The following is a 23,027-nucleotide window of genomic DNA, read 5'->3' on the forward strand; positions in this document are numbered from 1 at the left end:
TATATTGCAGGAGGCAGCTATTTGGCCCATAACCTCTTCAAATGATCACAGTTACCTACAACCAATTTCTAGCTTTATCCCGATATCCTTGTATTTCATTTCTATCCAAATAATCATCCAATACCTTCTAGAATGCCTCAATTAAACCTAGCTGCACGTCATGCGGTCAAGATCCTATTGCTTTTTTATTTGTAAGTCACTGTAACTAGCCCTTTTGTAGGGCAACTCAGTCACTATGCTATCAATTTTCTCTCCTTCTGTGACAAGTTTCAAACATCCATTTAGTGCCTCCCTCTGATTGAATGGCTGAAAGGGGAGCTCAGGAACTTAGCCAACAAAGTGTCCTGAAGAATAGTATTTCTCAAACATTTTCATACTGGAACCCCAATTTGAGGCTTGAAAACTGTTGCAACTCCTTAGCAAGTAGTGAGGGCCCTCATGTTGTGAAGCCCTTCTGTAGAACAACAGTCTGCATTAATAGTGTTTTCATTTTCAAAGTGTCCTGCAAAAGAAAGATAATTATACCAAGTGAAAATACTTGTTGGCCTCTCAAGTGCTAATTCCTACAGGAGGACACAAGGAGTTGTTATTTGCTGTCAGAAAAAAGCCAATATAGGTACAGTAGTTCAAACTGGTGTATTATTTTTATTCATTTGTGGCTTGTGAGTGTCACTGCCTGGCCAGCATTTATTATCTGTCCTGTGGCAAAAGTTCCTCTGTTCTACGTATCTGAGCCCATGATGTGAAAAAAACTAGCAAAGCTGACCTCAGTGATTCATTAATGGTCAAAGGGATTGGAGATGCTGTTCAAAGTCTCTAGATTCATACTTCTCCATCTAAATTAGTGTTCGTTATCAATCTGTTTGTACCTGCAATAATGCATTTGGCTGGAAATATGATCTCTTACAGGCAACCATTTGGGAACTCTCTGGATGATCTTCTTTGCCCTCCCACTACTGCAGAGGCTCAGAATGACGAGAAAGCTCTACTGGATCAATTAGACACACTGCTGAGTAATGCAGATGAAATGGGTCTAGAAGAAATTGACAGGGCTTTAGGAATTCCAGATCTTATCAGTCAGGTATCAGAATCAAATCCTTGTATTGTATTTTTCTTTTATTGACTTGATAACATATTAGTAAGAAATGTGAGAACTAGAGAACGGTAAATAACAGTTTGTACATCCTGTTGCCATTAAACATTCTTATTGCTAGGTACTTCATGACTAGATGCAGATCACAAGGTTCATTCCTGATGCCTCATTCCTGATGAAGGCCCCTTGCCCAAAACGTTGATTCTCCTGCTCCTTTGATGCTGCCTGACTTGATGTGCTTTTCCAGCACCCCACACTCTACTCTGACCTCCAGCATCTGCGTCCTCACTTTGTCCTAGATGCAGTTTACACCCATCAATGTAATAACCTAATTCCATAAAAGCAGCTCAGAGGTATAATTCACTGACATTGCAGACTTAGAGAGAAGTTCTGGCAATTCTGTCTTTTCGGTAGCATGCATTGTGGAAAGCAGTAAATTGTAAAAATAAATTAGCATATAGTTGGAGCTTCCTTATATGGATACTTTCCCTTATGTTCAAACTGTGTATTGTGTGACAATATATATCAGAAACATGATTTTTGACTCAATGGTTCATTTGATGTTTCTACATTTCTTCCCCATGTTTCATGCATAACATTTCAGTATTAAATTCACTTTGGCTGTGACTTTGCTCTTCAGGTCTACTGGACCTGTACCAGTGTGGTGGCTCAAACATGCAAGTGTTGGCAAAGTACAGATAACTGGGAATTTAAGCAAGGATGTGAAGTGGTCCCACTTTATCAGTATAGTCATTCATTTCTGGACAGTTTCACTAATCTAAAGTGAGCAGATATCTGGGTTTAAAGGGAGAGCAGTAAATTGATGTGGGAGGAGCAAAAGAAGCAGCAATATCCCTTTGAAAGGACCTAAAAGATCACTCAAAAAACACTAAATTCCTTTTCATTTAAATGTCCATGTAACTTTTTTAAATATTGAAGTTTAAATTTATATGAGGTATTTGTAAATAGTAAATGTGGATAGTTGAGAGATGCGCATAGCTTCTTAATTAAAATGGTTGAGCAATTTGAGTTGACGAACTCCAGAAAGTATTATTTGTTGTGGTAGCCACTCACTCTAGTCTGAAGAGGAATGTCTGAAAGGTGATTTGTTTCTACCTCCCTACCACTGAAAAAGTGATTAGTGGAGTAGACTGCCTTCTAAAACTTTCTTAAAAAAGCTTCTGACTCTTTAGGGATGCTGTTTTGGCAAGTGACTAGGGAGAAAACGTGAATATATTTACTCACTTGAAAAGGTCTAATTTTATCAAAGTTATGCATGTCATGGAGAAATTCTGGCTGACCAAGCTTGCTATAAGGTGCCAGATCTTGACCTGTCTGTGAAAAGTGCTGTGCATCTTTGTTTATTGTATCAGAGTGCAGAAAAGAATTTTCACAATGACATTTACTCTATTTAAGTGCTCCCCCCTACCCAAAAAAAGTTACATTTACAATGGAGAAAATAGTGAATTTGCTACTGTGTTCAGTCAGAAATTATGGGAAGAGATTGGACTCCATTTTACCAGTTACTATACTCAGACAATGGGAGCAGAATATTGCCTGATTATGGGACTGTCTCTCATGTTCAGGGGAAAGGTAAATGCATCTAATGCTGTATTGGCTCGAATGAAATTTGGAGATCTTCTTGCCAAATCAGTTCTCCAGGTTCTTTAAACAATAAATGGTTGTGTTCCGTAAGGTATGTTCTCCAAAATTGTTTTGAAATTAGGTGGTGCTTATGCTACACATTATCCACCAAGTTTTAAAGGCTGCTTACTGTCATCCTATTTGCTGTCATCTTAAAATTGGCTTGACGGGCATTGTCAGCAGGCAGATTTGTTAAACTTACTCGAAGCATGAGCAGCAAACTGCACCAGGATCTCCATGTAATAGGGCTGTTGACCTAATTTCAGGACATCCTTAGATCTACATCTTCAGGCACCTGTTTCTTAGTCCTCCTGCTTCATGCCTTTGATTGAGAAATAACTAAATTCTCATCTTTGATTTCAATGAAAATTGCTAATTAAACCAAGTCAGTTAAATTGTTCCTTTTATTTGTCCTGTAAAGTTTTTCTGCATTCTTTCAACAAACTGTCAAGTGTTCACATGAAGGTGGTAAAAACAATGACTGCAGATGCTGGAAACCAGATTCTGGATTAGTGGTGCTGGAAGAGCACAACAGTTTAGGCAGCATCCAATGTGCAGCGAAATCAATGTTTCGGGCAAAAGCCCTTCATCACGAATAAAGGCAGTGAGCCTGAAGCGTGGAGAGATAAGCTAGAGGAGGGTGGGAGTGGGGAGAGAGTAGCATAGAGTACAATGGGTGAGTGGGGGAGGAGATGAAGGCAATAGGTCAGGGAGGAGAGGGTGGAGTGGATAGGTGGACAAGGAGATAGGCAGGTAGGACAAGTCATGGGGACAGTGCTGAGCTGGAAGTTTGGAACTAGGGTGAGGTGGGGGAAGGGGAACTGAGGAAACTGTTGAAGTCCACATTGATGCCCTGGGGTTGAAGTGTTCCGAGGCAGAAGATGAAGCGTTCTTCCTCCAGGTTCGGGTGGTGAGGGAGTGGCGGTGAAGGAGGCCCAGGACTTCCATGTCCTCGGCGGAGTGGGAGGGGGAATTGAAATGTAGGGCCACGGGGCGGTGTGGTTGATTGGTGCGGGTGTCCAGGAGTTGTTCCCTAAAGTGCTCTGCTAGGAGGTGCCCAGTCTCCCCAAAGTAGAGGAGACAGCATTGGGAGCAACAGATACAATAAATGATATTAGCGGATAAGCAGGTAAAACTTTGATGGATGTGGAAGGCTCCTTTAGGGCCTTGGATAGAGGTAAGGGAGGAGGTGTGGGCACAGGTTTTACAGTTCCTGTGGTGGCAGGGGAAAGTGCTAGGATGGGAGGGTGGGTTGTAGGGGGGCGTGGACCTGACCAGGTAGTCACGGAGGGAACGGTCTTTGCAGAAGGCGGAAAGGGGTGGAGAGGGAAATATATCCCTGGTGGTGGGGTCTTTTTGGAGGTGGCGGAAATGTCGGCAGATGATTTGGTTTACGTGAAGGTTTGTAGGGTGGAAGGTGAGAACCAGGGCGTTCTGTCCATGTTATGGTTGGAGGGGTGGGGTCTGAGGGCGGAGGTGCGGGATGTGGACGAGATGCGTTAGAGGGCATCTTTAACCACGTGGGAAGGGAAATTGCGTTCTCTAAAGAAGGAGGCCATCTGGTGTGTTCTATGGTGGAACTGGTCCTCGTGGGAGCAGATACAGCAGAGGTGGAGGAATTGGGAATACGGGATGGCATTTTTGCAAGAGGTAGGGTGGGAAGAGGTGTAATCCAGGTAGCTGTGGGAGTCGGTGGGTTTGTAAAAAAAATGTCAGTGTCAAGTCGGTGGTCATTAATGGAGATGGAGAGGTCCAGGAAGGGGAGGGAGGTGTCAGAGATGGTCTAGGTAAATTTAAGGTCAGGGTGGAATGTGTTGGTGAAGTTGATGAATTGCTCAACCTCCTCGCGGGAGCACGAGGTGGCGCCAATGCAGTCATCAGTGTAGCGGAGGAAGAGGTGGGGAGTGGTGCCGGTGTAATTACGGAAGATCAACTGTTCTGCGTAGCCAACAAAGAGACAGGCATAGCTGGGGTCCATACGTGTGCCCACGGCTACCCCTTCGGTCTGGAAGAAGTGGGAGGATTCAAAAGCGAAATTGTTAAAGGTGAGGACCAGTTCAGCCAAACGAATGAGAGTGTCAGTGGAAGGGTACTGTTGGGGACGTTTGGAGAGGAAAAAACGGAGGGCTTGAAGGCCCTGGTCATGGCGGATGGAGGTGTAGACGGATTGGATATCCAAGTGTTCACATGAAGCCCATTTTAAGTTAGCCAAAAGTTTCTCTGTTGCATTCCAGATTTGGATAGAACTTGTGAAAGCTTGTAAGAAGAGAGACTGGGAAGAACTGGGTAATCAGACCCAGGATAGTGGCAGAAAGAACTGGGCTCCAGTTTATAGAGTAAAAAGTGAGGTCTGCAGATGCTGGAGATCAGAGCTGAAAATGTGTTGCTGGTTAAAGCACAGCAGGTTAGGCAGCATCCAAGGAACAGGAAATTCGACGTTTCGGGCCAGAGCCCTTCATCAGGAATGAGTCATTCCTGATGAAGGGCCCTGGCCCGAAACGTCGAATTTCCTGTTCCTTGGATGCTGCCTAAACTGCTGTGCTTTAACCAGCAACACATTTTCAGCTCCACTTTATACAAACAACTTGAAATAAAGAAAGTGAATTTGTAAAATAAACTAGATGAGCGTTTTCAATATTTTGTTGAAGGTGAATTGGATTAACCCTGATTATTTTTGCTTCCTAGGCTCAACCTCTTGAGACGCACTCAGAACTGTTTTCAGGCCAGGACTCAGCCATGATGCTAGAACAAAAAGCTATATATGGTCAATCATTTCCATCCCAGCCAGGTCCAGTGCAAGGATGTTATCCTTCCATGCAGAGCCAGCAACCAGGCTTTAACCCCATGATGAATCAAATGGGTCAGCAAGGCAGCTTCCCTCTTCCCAACATTCATGCCAGAGCAAACTTTGCCCGTCATCGTATGATGAATGCTTCTGCTCCCATGCAACTTAGAATTCAACTTCAGCAAAGATTACAAGGACAACAGCAGGTAAGTGCAGTTTGCGTGGTGAGCCATTTTATTAATTTGAAAATATGTTGGTTTCATTTGAACTTCAAAGTTTATGAGCAAATAAATGGAAGGAATAGGCTGGGTGTTTGCATGTCAGCTGTTTTGACATTGTGTTTTAATTAGATTTAGAAAGGCATTTTAAATTTGTGTTTTGAAGCTTATGAATCCAAACCGTCAGTCCCTTGGAGTCAAAATAGAAAATCCAAGTGCAGTCAATCCAGCTCTCCGACCAGGCATACCACAGCAAATGCTGGCTCAGGTAAGTGGCCACTGTTTATCTTTTATTTGAAATATATATATTTAGTATAAGAAGATTTCAGTGAGTTAGAATGCAAGTGACATCATCCATTGTGATGATGTCTGAGATCACGTGGTGTCTGGTCTTCGATGGAGACAGGCATGTTTCAAGAACCTTGCATTTACAGTTGATAATTGGTGACAAAATAATTAATGTTTAAAATACAGAAGCCTCAGCATCCTTGCTAGTTAGGTCAGACTACTTACCTTAGAACAATCTCTGTTTTAAAATGGCTTTCCTCTGTAAGTCAATTTTTAAAGCTGTAGTGTTGTGTAACAGACATACTTCATGGAATGTGAATATTTTTTCTTTGAGTTGAGTGTGTATAATATATATTCTGTCTGAGGTTGGGATATAATGAATTTGCTGAATAAATTACTAATGGCTCCGAACCAATGTTTTCTCTTTTTGGTGTGTATTTGTTGGCACATATGAAGCCTTTTAATGTTTTTGCATTGCTGCCTATGTGCAGTAATTTTAAAGGGCTGATCTATGCACATGCTGTATTGTATATGGACTTCTGGGTTGCTAAGCAATCGCAAAGCAAAAGAGAACATATTGCTGCAACCTTATTATACACTTATATCCAAAAAGTGTAATTTCCAGAAGCTGGATAAAATGGTTTAATAGGGGACATGAGAATCTTGGAGACTTGGTGAAGATTATCGCAATTATTAAAATATAATAACATCAGTGTCTGCATCAAATGAAGCAGTTATTTATCTTCACCAAGGCAGGAAGGACTTATTCTGTTGTTGGAGTGAATTTTAATGAAAGCAGTCGCTTTCTTTTAAGCAGATGTCTCTGGACAGCTTCATTAGTCCACAGTATTAATATTGTTGTATCATGCAAAAACTGATCAAGACAGTCCTATAGACGTCTGACTTGGCGTTGAGAGAACTAACTTGGATTAGTAATAAAGTGTTTTTTTCCTTGGAGTATGTCTTTAGTAGTGATTACTGTTGAAATCATTCATTACCCTGCATCATTTAAAGTGAAACTTAAATCAGTTGATCATGTTCCAATCTTAATTAATTGTCTGTAGATGATTGTGGGCTGTTTATGTGTTCTGTACTCATTTGTAGGGTTTTCTCAATGCACAGATGGTGGCCCAGCGGCAGCGAGAGTATCGGAGCCAACAACTTCGCCAGAAGCAGATAATGCACCGAGCCATGCTCATGCGACAGCAGCAACAACAACAGGGCTTCAGCCCTCCACCGAATGTAACCGCTCCCACAGGCATGGAAGGTGCAATGGGAGTTCCTCAAATAACCCCAGCATCACCACAGCAATTCACATATCCTCCAAATTATGGTATAAAATTCAAGATTGCAAAGTTTTCTAATTTTATTTTGCCTTTCAGAAGTACTTTATCTCAAAACTTTTGTCATCTGTCCTCCTCCTTATCATTCTCCTCTTCCAAATGTACCTGATAACTATGTTTGATACCTCACTGCTGTATGTTCCAGTGTCCAAATTCCAGTGGCAGAATGATGAACATGTGGGGAAAACAAAATGATTAGACTCTGGTGGTTGAGTTACATCAAATTCTGGAGTGAGTTTTCTGGAGTATGTCTGCCACTGAAATTCTCTTTCTTACCTTTGTTATCTCCATACCCAACAATTCTAAAATTCTGTGGCTTGGCTTGCACCCTAATCCTCTCTAAATAAATTCATCTGTAGTTCTGCATGCATCATTTCCCATGCCAGCTCACCTACATTGACTTCTCCAAGCCTTATGCTCAAATCTCTTCATAGCCTAGCTCTTGATCTTTGCAACCTCCTCCATCACTATAATCTTCTGTGATCTCTGTGGTATTCCTCCAACTCTATCTGCAGACATGTCCCTGATTTTCTTAGCTCTGTTAGAGGCTGTGCTTTTTGTTGTCTAGACCGTAAAATTTAGAATCCATTAAAAGCCTCCTCCCCCACTTTCCCATTACACATTTTCAAAATTGCTCCTTGAAGCCTGCTTTATTGACCATGTTTTTGGTCATCTGTCTTGACATCTCTAGCTCAGTTTCCAAATTTTATCTGACAGCACTGTGAAGTGCTTGAAATATTTTGCTACACTTAAATATTTTGCACAGTAGACGTGTGAGTTAATGGTGGATTATGCCTTATTCTTGAGAAGTTTACGTTTTGTTGATATCATGTCTTCTGTGTTTAATTTCATTGCAAATACTTTTATCTGCATTCAAGAATCCATTATTTTAAGAGCCAATGAGAATTTTACTGATGTAAACATTCTCAACTCATTTAAAAAATTTTCACTGGTTTTCTGCTATTTCAGGTATAATTTTACTTTCTGCATAGTTTTGCCTCCTTTTGCTGAAAAATCTGTTGAGTTGAGCAATACTTTCATTTCTCCTCCTTTAACATCTCCACAATTATTTCAGTAGTTTGATTAGTTTAACTTGATTTTTCTCCTCTTTCTCAATACGTGTTCTCTATTGGTATTCTTGTATCTTGCCCTTTTTGACCATGTCTCAGTAAATAAGAACATTGTAACATTTAATCTCCAACTAAGAACTTCAGGCATGCCTGGAATGGGATTTTTGAATTAGTTGCTTGGTAAATTGTGGGCAATGTAATTTTTATTTTCACATGACCTGAGATCTATCAGTGACCCTTCAGCCATACAGTTCACCAAACCATGAGATGAGGTACTGCAGCTAGCTTCAGCATATTCGAGGGAGAAAAAATCTATCTAGCACAGCATTAGTGATCAATATTTGTTAATCTTTCAATGTAAGATGTGCTTGCTTGGATATATGGGAAAACCTGAAGCATCTCAGTGGTGATCACCATCTCAGCCTGGGCACATTCAGTTAGTGCGTTAACTTTCATTATCAAGGCAAGCAGAAAAAGAACTTTCCCGTGAGCAAAGATATAGGAGGGCCACCAAGTCAGTAAGTCCAAGATTGGGAAAAGCTTCAGAAAAAAGGGAAAAACTGCCAGTTTCATTTTAGAATTACAATGATACATCCCTGTCACGGTGATGCTTTTACATAGTGGATTGATAAATTTATGTAAATATTGAAAATTTGACATTATTTAGTTTTGGTGGTTGATCTTTTAGTAGTTGACGATTAACCCTTGTTCTTCTTGTGCAGCGATGAATCAACAACCTGACCCAACTTTTGGCAGAGCTCCTAGTCCTCATAATGCACTTATGTCAAGAATGGGGCCTTCACAGGCTTCCATAATGCAGCATCCTCAGGCAGCTTCTGTCTACCAAACAACCACTGACATGAAGGGATGGTCCACAGGAAGCATGGGTGGAAATAGGTATGCTATAAAGGAGCCATTATTAATTCATCCATGTGAGCAATGAGAAACCGTAAATCTTTTCTGCCTTGAAAAGAGACATCAGTGAGAACCTTATAGCTGCAGTGTTGGTTCCAACCAGATAATTTATTATTTATAGTAAAAACAAATTACTAAAGAAACTCAGCAAAATACCTTCCACGAACTGGAACAAACACTACATTGGACAAACAGGCAGAAAACTAGCCACAAGGATATATGAACATCAACTAGCCACAAAAAGACATGACCCACTCTCACTAGTATCTTTACATCCAGATGAGGAAGGACACCACTTTGACTGGGACTACACACCCATCCTAGGACAAGCCAAACCGAGACATGTGCGAGAATTCCCAGAAGCATGGCACTCCAACTAGAACTCTATCAACAAACACATTGACTTGGATCCCATTTACCACTCCCTGAGAAAAAGAATAGGAAATGACATCACCACAAGAAATGGCAATACCAACCCAAGGAAACCTAAACGCATAAATAAAAAGCGGGCCATATCACCAGTGCTTTACCAGAGGCTCACTGATGTTACCGAGTATGGTGACGAAATGTCTGAAAACAAACCTTCCAGCTCCGCAAGCAAATGTACTTCAGAAACTCAGCAACTCTGGCAGCATTTGTAGAATGAGAGTTAACATTTCAAGTCTAATATGACTCCTATTTAGAACATATTTATAATATTTAATACAATATACCTACATTGTCTGCCTGGAATCTGCTTGCTTCTGTTTGTGCATGATTGGAAGACTTTTCTCTCAGCGACTATATTTTAAATGTTTAGTTATTTTATGTGTGAGAGTAGCAGTGTCTTTCTTCTATTTTATTTAAATTTATGGCAGCAATAAATACACATATCTCAAGGGAGTATTTGACCATGCTTTAAGACTGGTTTGAATTTCATACTGCAGATTTTCTTTGTGTTTCACTCTCCTTCCCCCTCAGTTGGGTTCAGTCCTCACTTGAAATGTACTCTGAAGCTTAAGAGTCACTGTGAAACAGAAACCATGTTGTACTGTTCACACATGTAATCTGAGTACATCCTGACAGTTATAGTAAAATTAGTTCAATACATTTGAAAAATGCTCAACTAACAAGCTATAAAGGACATATATCAGTAATTATTTCTTGACATAGATGCACTAAATCTGGAAGTAGCCAATACTAAAGTATTGAATTAACTCAGAAATTCCTAGTTGTTACAATGGGACGAGAGGGGACTGGTATTTTGGAAAAATTAACTTGAAACACCTTTTTTCATCTGAACCTACTTTGTGTTATGGTAAGTTCAGTTTGTATAGTAGTCCATTCTGTCTGTATTAAGGTTGTCAAAGAATATGTCGGTTTATTTAATTGACTTCATGTTTGTCTTTCTGCAGTACGTTTCCACAACAGTCTCCACAACAATTTGGGCAACAGACAAATGCCAGCACATATAACAGCCTGATGAATATGAATGCCAACATACCAGTAAATGCTACTGGCAGCAGTATGGGTCAGATGCCAGGACAAATGAGCATGACTGCAATGTCTGTGTCAGGGATGTCAACTATGGGTCCAGAACAGGTAGGGCTCCTCATTAAAGCAAGAACGATAGAACTTGCACTATATAAGTAAAGTACTTGACAATCTTGCTCAGTCCCAAGTGCTTCATATATAATGCAGTAGTGTGGTCATTGTTATAACGTGAAAACATTACGTAAGCATTAAGAGCAGGTGTACGTCACATGGCAACTTGAGGCTCCAGTCATATATCATGAGATTTTTGTCATAACTTAACATCCATAACCCTATGGAATAGCAATTTCCAAAGAGTCACAGCCCTCTGATTGAACAAATTTCTCTGCATCTCATTTCTAAATAGCTACCCCTTATTCTTTTAAACACCAAAGGTCACAGACATTTTCAATCAATCTCTCTTCAAAGAACCGTTTTCTCATTCCAAGAAACTATCTAGTGAAACTTTGTTGCAAGTCTCTAGGGCAAGTATTGACTTTCTTCATTAGGGAGATGTAAATTGTACATTGTGTGGACTCAACAAAACCCAACACTTATACTTCCAGTAAAATTACTTTATTCCTATACACCAATTTCTGAAAACACTATTGTATCATTTGCCTTCCTAATTTCTCTTGCTGTACAATACTTGCATGTTAGCATTTTGCTAACATACAAATTCGGACCAGGAGGAAACTATGTGGCCCATCGAGCCTGCAGGTTCAATAAGACTTATGCTGCTCGGATTATGGATGCAACTCCACATCAGCTACGTGCAATAACCTTTAACTCATGGACACAGCTGTCTGAATGCCAGGATCTGCTACTTTTCAAAATAAAACTCTTCAATTGTTATAGCAGAGTGATAAATTTCAGATTTCCCCATTTTATACACTGTCATTTTGCGAATTCTTAACCATTTTATATCCCACATAGCCTCTCTGTGTCTTTTATACAACATTCTTTCCCATCCAGCTTTGTAGCATAATCAAACTTGGCTGTACTGCACCTGTTCTCCACATCTAAATACAGAGGAACCGCAATAAGCTGAAGGACACGGGCGGTTAATCAAATTCCGGATAATCGAATGCCAGATAACATAGTTTAGCCGAGCATTGGGACCTTGCGATCTTGCCAGATAATCGAGGTTCCTCTGTATTGATACACTTTGTAAGAAGTTAAGAACCAAACACTGATCTTTGTAATGTTGTCCTGAAAATGATTTGTTTACTTTTGTAGTGTCTGCTATTAGTTGACCAATCTTCTGTCTATGCTAATATATATTCCAGGATTCTCTCAGCCTCAAATCGTGTGTGACAGATGAATATACTATATGCATGATTTCCTGCTTTTTATCCTGCATCTATCCCTCAGGTTTTGGGCAATTCAATGTAGCAAAATACAGGAATCAATTTTGACACACCTGCATGCAGAAGTTGTTCCTCATGCACCCCACCCTTCCTCTCTTTCCCAAAACCTCAACTTTGTGACTCCTAATCCTTGTCCCATGAGCTAATGGGTACAGTTTTTCATTGTCCACCTTATCCAAACTGTCCTAATTATGTATGCCTCAATCAGATTTCTCCTCATCAGTACTTGATCCAAGGAGAATAACCCCAGCTTCCAAGACTTAACTATGCCAGCTACAAGAGTGGCTGAAATGGAAGATAGAAATACTACATAGGCATAGCATAACCTTTGATTATATCTCTTATGTTTGCCAAATCTTATTTTTGCTAAGTGTTAAAATGAATGGGAAGAAGTTTTGGGCTAGCAGATGAAAGAAGCATTTTATTGGGGCAAAATGGAGATTGCTGGGCTCAGCATCTGATCTTTGACATGGTAGGGTCTGGTTTTGTCATGAAAACAAAACTGCATTGTATCTGCAGCTCTTGATACCTCCAGTCTGTGCACCAGAATCAATTGTGAGTCATTTAACCCAGTTGTGTAGGCTTTATATTTTAACTAGTATGAACGCAATTGCAGACTTCCCCAATGTCTCAGTTATCTTTCTTTTCTCCCCTTTCTCTAAAACAGAAATATTGCTGACAACTCAGGATGGCTGATCATCAATCCTAAAAGGGTTATTTTGGGTCCACGCAGCTTTTGAGAGCAATGCACTGTGAGAACATACAGCAAAGACTCTTGCACAGAGATGGAAATTGCGCCACCTTGTGTGCTGCTGGGGTTTGGTGCAGCCCAACTAGAACCACTGTGCCAGCCTGCTAAGGTGTACATTTCTTAACAAAAGAGAATTGTTTCTCTGTTTTTATTAGATGTGTTTGTTTTATCAAGAAGAAGACTCTTGGCAACAGTACACCACTGGGTCAAAAACTCAAATCGTTTTGGATTTGCTTTGGTTTTTAATTGTCCTTTAGTGTCACCTGGTTGCTACCTTCTGCTTGCCAAATCTTGCATTTACTTTAACACAGTACCTAGACTTGTTTTATGTTTTATTTTGGCAGTATTGTGAAATGTCACTTATAATGTGGTCATTACTTTTACAGACAATTGAGGGGAAAAAGCTGTGACTGCTGAGTGTCAGCATAGGACAGTGTGCTCATTGATGCACTTTAGAGAGGGTTGACGTAGTCAAGGATCACTGCAATGTTTCTTGATCACTGTATGTAATTCTGCACATTAGTAAATTCTTGTTTTTGTTTTCCAAATCATCTTTGCTTTAAATATCCCATTGGTATTTTACAGTGGAACAGAACTGTATGACCAATGTCCAACTTTTTAAATCTGCATATGCAATGCCAAGCAATAATCTTCTTTACTTTTAAAATATTGCAGATAGAATTTCAAATGGGGTAAATACAAGGTGCGTGCTGTTGATTCAAAGCAAGGTACTGCAGCATAAAACTCTTGAAAAGCTGGCTCCTGTGAATATATCTTGTAAATAATGAATACAATACTATATTATATATACACTTTTATAGGTCACACTTTCTGATTTCTTTTTTGCACAGCATTGGTGAGGCTAAATATTCGATAGACTCTTATTTCTGTACACTTGCCTTTTAGCACCAGTTCAAGTTGTCTGTCCTGTTTGCAATGGGCCATGACAATTGAGCCATTCTGTAAAAATGTGCAAAGGCTTTAGATTTTTTCCATGTTGATCACCCAGATTTTATCTTGTGCTGCCAATCCAGCTTTTAACTTTCTAAAAGCTCCCCTCCTCCTCTCCCCATCAATATATCTATAAAAAGAGGTGTTTCTGAAAAGTGCAACTGCATAATCCTACATGAAAATCAATGCTTAACTTGACCAAACAGTAACTGATCAGAAGTTTGTAAAATTATTTTTTTCCCTATTAGTGTTCATTTTGTTTATTTTGAAATAGAATTGCCCATCAAATGTTGCTTGGCCATCCCCACACCTCTGTGTGAGAGACAGAGAGAGAGGGGTTGCCTGTAAATTGCTGAGTAATGGTTTAGTATCTGTACTATGGTGATTGATGAGATATGGATCCTTGTGAAGGGGAACTTTAGCATTCCATTACGTCTGCAAATATGGGGAGATGGAATCAGATTTGCATCATTGAAATATGATTCAATATTTATGACAGGTTTTAAGAGGTCTTGCCTCAAACATCAGCTTACTTTACATAATTATACTCCAAAAGAATAATAATCTTCCTAATTATTTTGAGTGTTAGCTAATGATTTTGTGTGATTCTAAATGAGCAACCTTTATGATGACTTGGTGAATAATTAACAGTACTGAACATCATGCAAGTCATAGTGATAACAATTAATTCCATGAACAATTTTTGTTTAACTGTGAAACTAAATTTTCATTGCTATTGATTTTTTTGGGGGGGTATGTCTTTCAATTTTCTGTTTAAAAATTCTGCTCAGAATAATCTGGAAGTAACTCTGTTACCAATTAGAGCCACTAAAGTCAAGGTGTGTTTAGATTTGTTTAAGCAAAAACAGACTTTAGTTGAAAGAAACAGATGAAACTATAGATGTGATTTAGAGAAGCCGGTATTGAACTGGGGTGTACAAAGTTAAAAATCAAACAATATCACGTTATAGTCCAACAGGTTTATTTGGAAGCACTATTTCAGAGCGCTGCTCCTTCATCAGTTGGTGGAGCAATGGTCTGAAAGCTAGTGCTTCCAAATAAACCTGTTGGACTATAACCTGATGTGTGATTTGTAACTTTAAACTATAGATGTTAGAGTGACAAAGCAGCTTAAAGGCAATGTGCTTATCACAGGGGAATGGAATAATTTTGCACATGTAAGCCAGTTTGTAGTTTGTGATCCTAAATGCTTATTGTAGCTAGTGCAAATTATTTTTCTTTTACTACCGTTCCTGTTTGTTTCTTTTATTTATTTCTACTCAAACGTTGTGGATCGCTCCAGCAAATCAATCAAGTTTGGAAACGTCTACTAATGTATTTTAAGGAAAACTTTACTCAATGTACAACACAAAATCATGACTCAAATTTGAATGCAGAATTAGTTACTGCCACTGGAAAGTTATTTTTTCCCTAAAGGATGCAGCAATTTAAATGGAGACTTCTATCCCCCTAATGATTGAAGTCAAATGTTCAGGTGGTATAGAAATCTATTGCAACAATTCAATTGACTGTAAGATTTCTGTGCTGCTAATACGAGTTTGGTCAGGTTACTATAGATTTGGTAATTTGTTTTAAAAAGGATCAGTATCTATGATACTGGAACTATGATAGAAAAAGATAATGTCAAGTTTGGTTAACTTGGTTATTGTAACTTGAATTTGTGGAAAAGCAAGTGCTAGATGAGTGGAATAAAAAGACTGCTGTTCTTGACAGCTGATGTGAACATCATCTTAAGTTAAATCTGCTTTAGTTGAAGCAATGGGTACATTTTGTGCAACTAATGGCCTGATGTCTTGTCTGATCATATTGATCACTTAACTGCGTTGAAAAGAAAAATAATTGTTTTTAACAGCAATATATACATTCCACATTTAATGTGTTTTTTTAATGTCATCTCCCCAATCTTATAAGAAAGAAAGCGAAAATTTGATTTAGGTTTTGAGTTCTTAGGATGTGTTACTCACTGTGCGTCAGCTCTCAGGAAATTGAAAGGAATATTGCTTTACTAGGTAAGGTTTAAGTAACCTTAAGTAACTGATTTTTAATTTTAGAAGAATCCCTTTATGACTCTGTTGAACTTGTTTAGGGTTTTTTATGAAATTATCTGATGCTGTCCAGATAATTGCTGTAGGCTACTATCGCTGCATTTTGAACATGGGACAGGCATTTGGCAGCCATTGACTAGTGCTGTCTGGTGTGCAAATGACCCAAAATAAAATTTGGCTGTCTGAAGCCAGCCATGCATACATGGAGCTGGGCAATCCATGCGACAGAGGCATTGCAGTTCAGCTGCTGCCTGGCCAAGTTGGAAACAGAAAAATGGCTGCGTGCCTGCTGTTTCCACCAATTTGGAAATAGCATTTCAATCCTGTAGAAATAAAGCTGAGCTTTGAGAGTGGAAATACAAACTTGCCTTTATTTATAGATGGGTAGTTCACACAGAGAGAGAGCATTTTCAGAATTGCAAGATTAATCATGGTATATTTACATTGATGATTACAAACTTTTGCTGTTAAAAAGACTCAGGTTTGCTCCGCATTTAGAGTGAGGTCAAATCAAATAAACTTGACTAAATTGGTTTGATAATGTAAGGGATTATGGTGATAACCCAGTAATCTGACGTTGACTGCATTTCGGTAAATGATTCTTAGTTTTCCATGTGGTTCTTAATACTATATTTCATCTGTATTCAGTTGCACTTTTCTGTAACCTGAGGAGGAAGTGGACATTAAAAATACTGTACCTGTATTTGACAGACTATCCTTAAGAAAACAACCTATTAAAGTGCAAATTTTATTATTCATTATTACTTTATACTTGGCTTTGCTTTCCCCGATTGAATTTAGGCATGATGATTTGGCTGATCTCCATAACATGTATACCAAAATCCTGAATATTATGGCAATTTAGCAGGATTTACTCCTGCATAAAAATGTTCAGATCTCAAACTGCAGATTGATGTATGTACATTCCTCACTGGAAAAGAATATCCATTAACAGCTGTTGACTTGGTACCATGAGCAATATGGGTAGTTAATTTTGAACAAAAAAGGCAACTTGCAAAGCTATTCGTCTGATTCCAGATTTGTTTTATTGTGCTGATTCACGGTGTATGGTGAGGGATAAATCACATGCATCATCTCAATAGAGAAGGACATTACTTAGAGTTCCCAAGTTACTAAAGTAAGTTTGTTTTTACATTTAAAGAAAAAAAAAGGCTTTTTTTTAGAAACAGTACAATATGCTGGTGTTTGATTTTTAAGGTTTTACAGAATTTACTACAAGCTGACTTTAAAAATAAAGTGATAGCAAGTTCTGATGAAGAGTTTTTGTATAGAGATATTTATAAAGGATGCAAACTTGACTTAACTGTTGAATGCCTCAACTCAATCCCCCTTTTCTTAAGGTGAATAATATTTACAAATTATCAGTGCATCAACTCCTGTTAGAGCTTTCAAGAGTGGAAAATGCCTGTTTTCCTTCTAGTAAAATGGTGTTCTGACTTGCTCATGTGATGTAGAGTTAACCTCACTGCAGAAGTTAGCAGTATTTTGAATCTCTGATATCTCAGGGATTTATATCCTGATATCTTAGGATATCTAGACAGTCACTGAATCATGCAAGCGAGAATGGCTCCAGCTTTAATCTCAATTTTGTACTGATATGACAATGGTGATAGGCTGTAGGGAAGAAAGGCACTACAGTTGTTCTCAATGACTCTGGGCTGGGGATGGGAAACCCACCGAGGAATCTCTCACCCGAACCTGCTGGAGTTTGTGTATGAACTGACACGTGGAATGCAGGGCTAGGTCGGTTAGAAGCCGGCTGTAATAAAATAGCTTAATGATACATTCAGTCCAGGATTCTAGATGGGTAATGGCTAATTCGATCAGGTATCTGAAATATCCAGTGCCTGCAGAACAGTTCATTGTGGAGTCATACCTTCAAGAAAAGGGGAGAAAATGTACCTCATGGGTCTAGCACTATTATTTTAATGAAAATTTTATACAATTCGGACTTCATTCCGAAATGTGAATACCTTTGCCTGCAAATTGACATCATTCTGTGAGTCTGAATACTGATGTCCTTAACTGATATTGGAAGTTCAGAGGGCTGAACTGCATTTCTGTTGCCAATCTCCAGAAAGTTTCTTATTAGCTTCCACCTCCAATTCCCTGGCATAAATGACCATTTTACCTAATAATGCTTCACAACACAATAAGTTCACAGCACTATGATTGAATCGGAATTATGTTTTTAATCCAGGAAATGATTGTTTTGAATTCCAGTATAATACTATATGTCCGAACTGAACTAGGTGCTTTTAGAGGTTTGGGATTTTTAGTTACAATATGAGTAGAAAATTGAGTTTTGATTTTTTTTTTCGCTGAGATTGCATACTATTATAGAAATCAGATCATGTGTATTCAAACTCTTTACTTACTCGTAACACCAAATTGTCCATTGATTATAGTTAATGTATAGGTTTACCCATTGGAGAAAACTATTTATTATTTAAGTAAGGAATAATTCAATGCAGGTATTATTATGAGTCACTTTTTTCTTTTTTTTTCTTTCAGCCTCAACCTAACTTTTGTTTAATTTTCTTTATCGAGTTTTTTGTTGGTGGTAGACACCTGTAAAAAAAAACTTATGAAATTGATAAATTTATCATGCTGTAAAAGCAATATTTGAAAGGCCAACTCAAGGAGACCTACAGTATTGATGAGTAGTGCAGATTTAATTTAGCTCCGTCTAAAGATATCTAATATTGCTATTTGTATCCCAATGTTACATTTCATGCAAAGCAAGGTATGATAGAAAATTTGTTTTAAAAAAACACAAAAACACAAAAAAGATTAAGGTTGTTAGCAGATATTGCTTTTACTGATTTATTTGCCTCTTGATGTTAATGTTGTAAATAGAGATTTCTATTTAAAATGTCTTTGGCGATTTGTTACCGTATCTTGCTATTCAACTGTTTGGAAACAGATGTTGTAAGAAAGCATTCTGTAAAAGTTGTACATTAAATACACAAGCCATGTCTGAATAAATTTTCATGATATTAAAGTGTGTGAATGTGAATGTTAAAAGAAGCATATAATTGTACCACATTGCGTATCATTTTATTTGCTGTTAATGATTTTCTTTTTAAATCACAACACATTCTTTGGTCAGTAAGCAACATGATCTCAGATAAAAGTAGACAATGGTGGAAGTACCTCAGCAGTTAAAGGAGCATCTGTGTAGTAATGAACAGGCTTGAATAACCCTGCATTTTGTTCTCAGCTTAGATGCACAGAGACTGGAGAATTCGGTGGTCAGTAAATCCAGCATTTTTAAATTGCCACCAGCACCACTGCCCACCCCCTTCGTTTCGGTCCCATGTGGGCTGGATTGCAAGGATGGCCTGATGATACAAAAAGGATTGATGAGGCTGCCAGTTGCCAAGGTGGGCCAGGCAAAGGCCTGTCTCAGGGCTCCAGAGCTGTGTCCACAAAGTAAATATGAAGAATTTATTCAATTCATAACAACTCATCTTCTAGGTCCCCTCATAACACCCTATTTCCCATGGTTTTCCTGCTCCCTTACCAATTGATGTCAATTGAACCTCTGTGCAACTGTGCAGTTTAGAGGAAACATTGATTATAGAATGTAATGGCTGCTTGCATTGCAAACATACTGCATGTTCTTCAACCAAATAACCATGAGTGAATATCTGTCTTAGTGGACCGAGAAGGGAGTACAAGCAGCAGATCAAGCAGCGACAAAGGAGTTGAGACCTGATGAAAGATTCTGACTTGAAACATTGACTCTCCCGTACCTCTGCTGCCTGATCTGCTGTGTCTTTTCCTGCTCCACACTTTATTGTACCTGCAGTCCTCACTATCTCCGAAGGAGTACAAGCAGTCAGGATTTCCTGTGACATTTAGCCAAGGTCACCTGATCAGGTTGGCCATAATTGGTGTGACCGGGGTTCAGTATCTGTGTCCTTGCAGTCTAGGGATTGGGCCATGGCCATTGCTGTAGGTCAGATCCAACCAATTCCGGGATTGCAAGTAATTCAGTTGGGGAGTTATGGAGACATCAGTCCAATGGCTGCTTTGACCGGTCAGTCCAGGCGCTGAGCTGCAGTTAGTCTTGGGATTTGTGTAGTAAATGTCAAGGGGGCTTGTTGGGGCAGTATATGCAATGTAGTGGGGAACTCTGGGTGTGGGATTCATTATAGAGAGATGTAGAGAGCCTAATGACAGTGAAATGGGGGCAACTTTAAATACAAAGGTAGTATCTGACGTGGGGTCACATAGCATGGAAACAGACACTTTGGATCAATTTGTCCATGCTGACCAAGTTTCCCAAACTAACCTAGTGCTTGTGTTTGGCCCATATTTCTCTATCCAAATGTAACTGTACCTGCAACTACGATTCCTCATTCCATATCTGAACCACACTACGTAGAAAAGGTTGCCCTCCTGTCCCTTTTAAATCTTTCTCCTCTCACTTTAAAAATGCACCCCCTAGTTTTGAACTCCCCCACCCTAGGTAAAAGACCTTTGCTATTCACCTTCTCTATGCCCCTCATGATTTTATAAACCTCTATAAAGTCACACCTCAACTTCCTATGCTCCAGTGAAAAGAGTCCCAGCCCATTCTCCTAGCTCACACCCACCAGACAAGACAACATCCTGGTAAATCTTTTCTGAATCCTCTCCACTTTAATAATACCCTTCTTATAGCAGGGTGACCAAAACTGTGCACATTACTCTAAAAGTGGCCTCACCAATGTCCTGTACAACCTCAGTGTGACAACCCCAACTCCTGTTCTCAATGATCTGAGCAATGAAGGCAAACATGCCAGACATCACCTTAATACCTGACTACCTGTGATACAACTTTCAAAGTGCTATGTACAGGAAGTCCTAGACTCTCTATTTGACAATATCACTCAGGGCCTTACCATTGATTGTATAAGTCCTGTCCTTGTTTGTTTTACCAAAATACAATGCCCTGCATTAATACAAGTAAAACTCTATCTGTCACTCCTCAGCCCATTGTCACATTTGATTAAGATCCCTTGTAATCTTAAATAACCTTTACTGTCAACTATATCATGAATTTTAGTATCATCTGCAAACTTGCTAACCATGGCTCCTAAATTCTCCTAAAATAATTTACATAAATGACAAACAAAATTGGACCTAGCACTGATCTCTGTGGAACACTGCTGGTTACAGGCCTCCAGTCTGCAAAACAACCATCTATCACCACCTTCCGTCTCTAACCATCAAGCCAATTTTGTAACCAAGTAGCCTGTTCTCCCTGAATCATAAGTGGGCCCAGGGTTCTGTTATGCTGTTGGGGGTGGGGGGCTGCTGGTCTAAATTCCCCATCTACAGAAAATGGATCTGATAATTAGCAATGTGTGAAGTCAAGAAGGAATGCTAATATAGATTTAAATGAAAGAGTAGATTGAGAATCTGAGGAGATCAAAAGCTATTAAGGATGACAAGGATAGAAACACAAAAAGAGGGCACATGCATTGTTGAGGTGGGGGAAACCTTTGACTGGAAGGCAAAGCATGAAACTCATGGGACCTGGAATGTGCGCAATCAACTGTCAGAAAGAAAAGTGCCATTCCAGTAGGTAAAGTTTTTTAGGTCTGCAACGCAAAGTGAACATGTTTTATTGAGATCTGGTTTGAATGTAAATTGAGCATTGATCACTACTTTTGAATGTTTGTGTGCTCCCTCATTAAACACTAATAGAATGAAACTTTGCCTCCAGAGATGTGTGCACTGTTATCAAGTTGCCAGGTATAAGTGTGAAACATCAGTCGAGGCAAGGTATTCACATTAGTGAGCTCATTACCCTTAACGACAAAGTGCTATAGTCTTGGATACGTTCTTGATTTTAAGAGTTGAAGGGTCACTAAAATCTGATGCTATCTAGGGTATTTTTCAGAGATGAGTTAATAGGGGAGTCATGTAACCAGGTCCTACCGCTGAAATGACAGTTGATCAAACAATGTGATTGAAAGGGCACACATTTTCACATCTGTAAATATATCTTTACAATTATGTCACACATGTGCCCTCAGAGCTATTTTTCCCTTGTCCTCTCACTATGACGAGGTGCAGTCAGAAAATAGCAGGACTACATCATTGAGCTCAATAACCTAATTAAGTCCTATGTTTTGGCCTCGACCACTTTCTGTGATAGTGAATTCTACTGACTCACTACTCTGTCCTTTAAAATGTACTCATTATCCTTAAACTATGACCCGTGGATTTGGACATAATCCTCACCAACCCCCCCACCTCCATCACTTCTAAGACATCTAAAATATCCTTCCTACATCTAACCTGTCCAGCTTTGTTAGAATTTTATAGGTTTCTATGAGATCTCAACCTGCCCTTCCCCCTTCAAACTCTGAAAATACAATCCTAATAGACTTAATCTTCCCTCATATGTTGAAGAATGTCCTTCCTTAGGTAAGGAGTTTAAAACTGCACGTAATAATCCAGGTGTGGCCTCACCAATCTCCTGTATAATTGCAACAAGACATCCTTGTTCGCGTACTCCTGGGATCTGGAGCTGAGGTAAACGTTGACCACTCTAGTGAAACCTGTTGGTCTAGACAATTCCAGGGACATTTCTCGTTAGAGGGTACAGACTTTCCAAGGGTGCCCTGCCAGATATAGCTTCTCCCTCCTTGGTGCAACTTTGGAGTTGGTGATCATGGGTATAATGGTGGTAGTGGGGATGCTGGTATATATTTTGATATTCACTGGTATTGGATTTTCACATCATCAACATTCTTGGAGAGCAGGTCCTGAAGTAAGTATTCCCTGGTGGATGATTCATTTCTTCATACACTATACGCACAAGTTAGGGGTGTGATGGAATGTCCTCCAATTGGTTGATAGTTGACTGTAGCATTCTTCAAAAAAGAAATTGCCTGCTTGAGTGGCACCCCTTTCATCGCCTTAAGCGTTCACCACTGGGACAACATTGATAGCAGTGTGTACAGGCTTCAAGATGCATAGCAGCTAACCCATCAGCATA

At 39.3% G+C, this 23,027-nt stretch overlaps 1 protein-coding gene across 5 annotated transcripts in view; it reads left to right on the top strand.

Annotated features, from left to right (window-relative positions):
• LOC132822980 (nuclear receptor coactivator 3-like) overlaps positions 1-18,995 on the top strand; it is a 261,185-nt gene extending 242,190 nt beyond the window's left edge. For 4 of the 5 annotated variants that reach the window (XM_060836469.1, XM_060836473.1, XM_060836470.1 and 1 more), the window contains 7 exons: positions 910-1,081; positions 5,423-5,728; positions 5,907-6,008; positions 7,133-7,361; positions 9,164-9,338; positions 10,751-10,937; positions 12,906-18,995. In XM_060836469.1, coding sequence (XP_060692452.1) covers positions 910-1,081; positions 5,423-5,728; positions 5,907-6,008; positions 7,133-7,361; positions 9,164-9,338; positions 10,751-10,937; positions 12,906-12,917 — 1,183 coding nt within the window. In that variant the 3' untranslated portion in view covers positions 12,918-18,995. The remainder of the gene's footprint in view (positions 1-909; positions 1,082-5,422; positions 5,729-5,906; positions 6,009-7,132; positions 7,362-9,163; positions 9,339-10,750; positions 10,938-12,905) is intronic. The other variant, XM_060836472.1, reaches the window with a different exon arrangement.
• Positions 18,996-23,027: the final 4,032 nt, after the last annotated feature.

Source organism: Hemiscyllium ocellatum, chromosome 15 (genome assembly GCF_020745735.1).
Source record: "Hemiscyllium ocellatum isolate sHemOce1 chromosome 15, sHemOce1.pat.X.cur, whole genome shotgun sequence".
Classification (NCBI taxonomy): Eukaryota; Metazoa; Chordata; class Chondrichthyes; order Orectolobiformes; family Hemiscylliidae; genus Hemiscyllium; species Hemiscyllium ocellatum.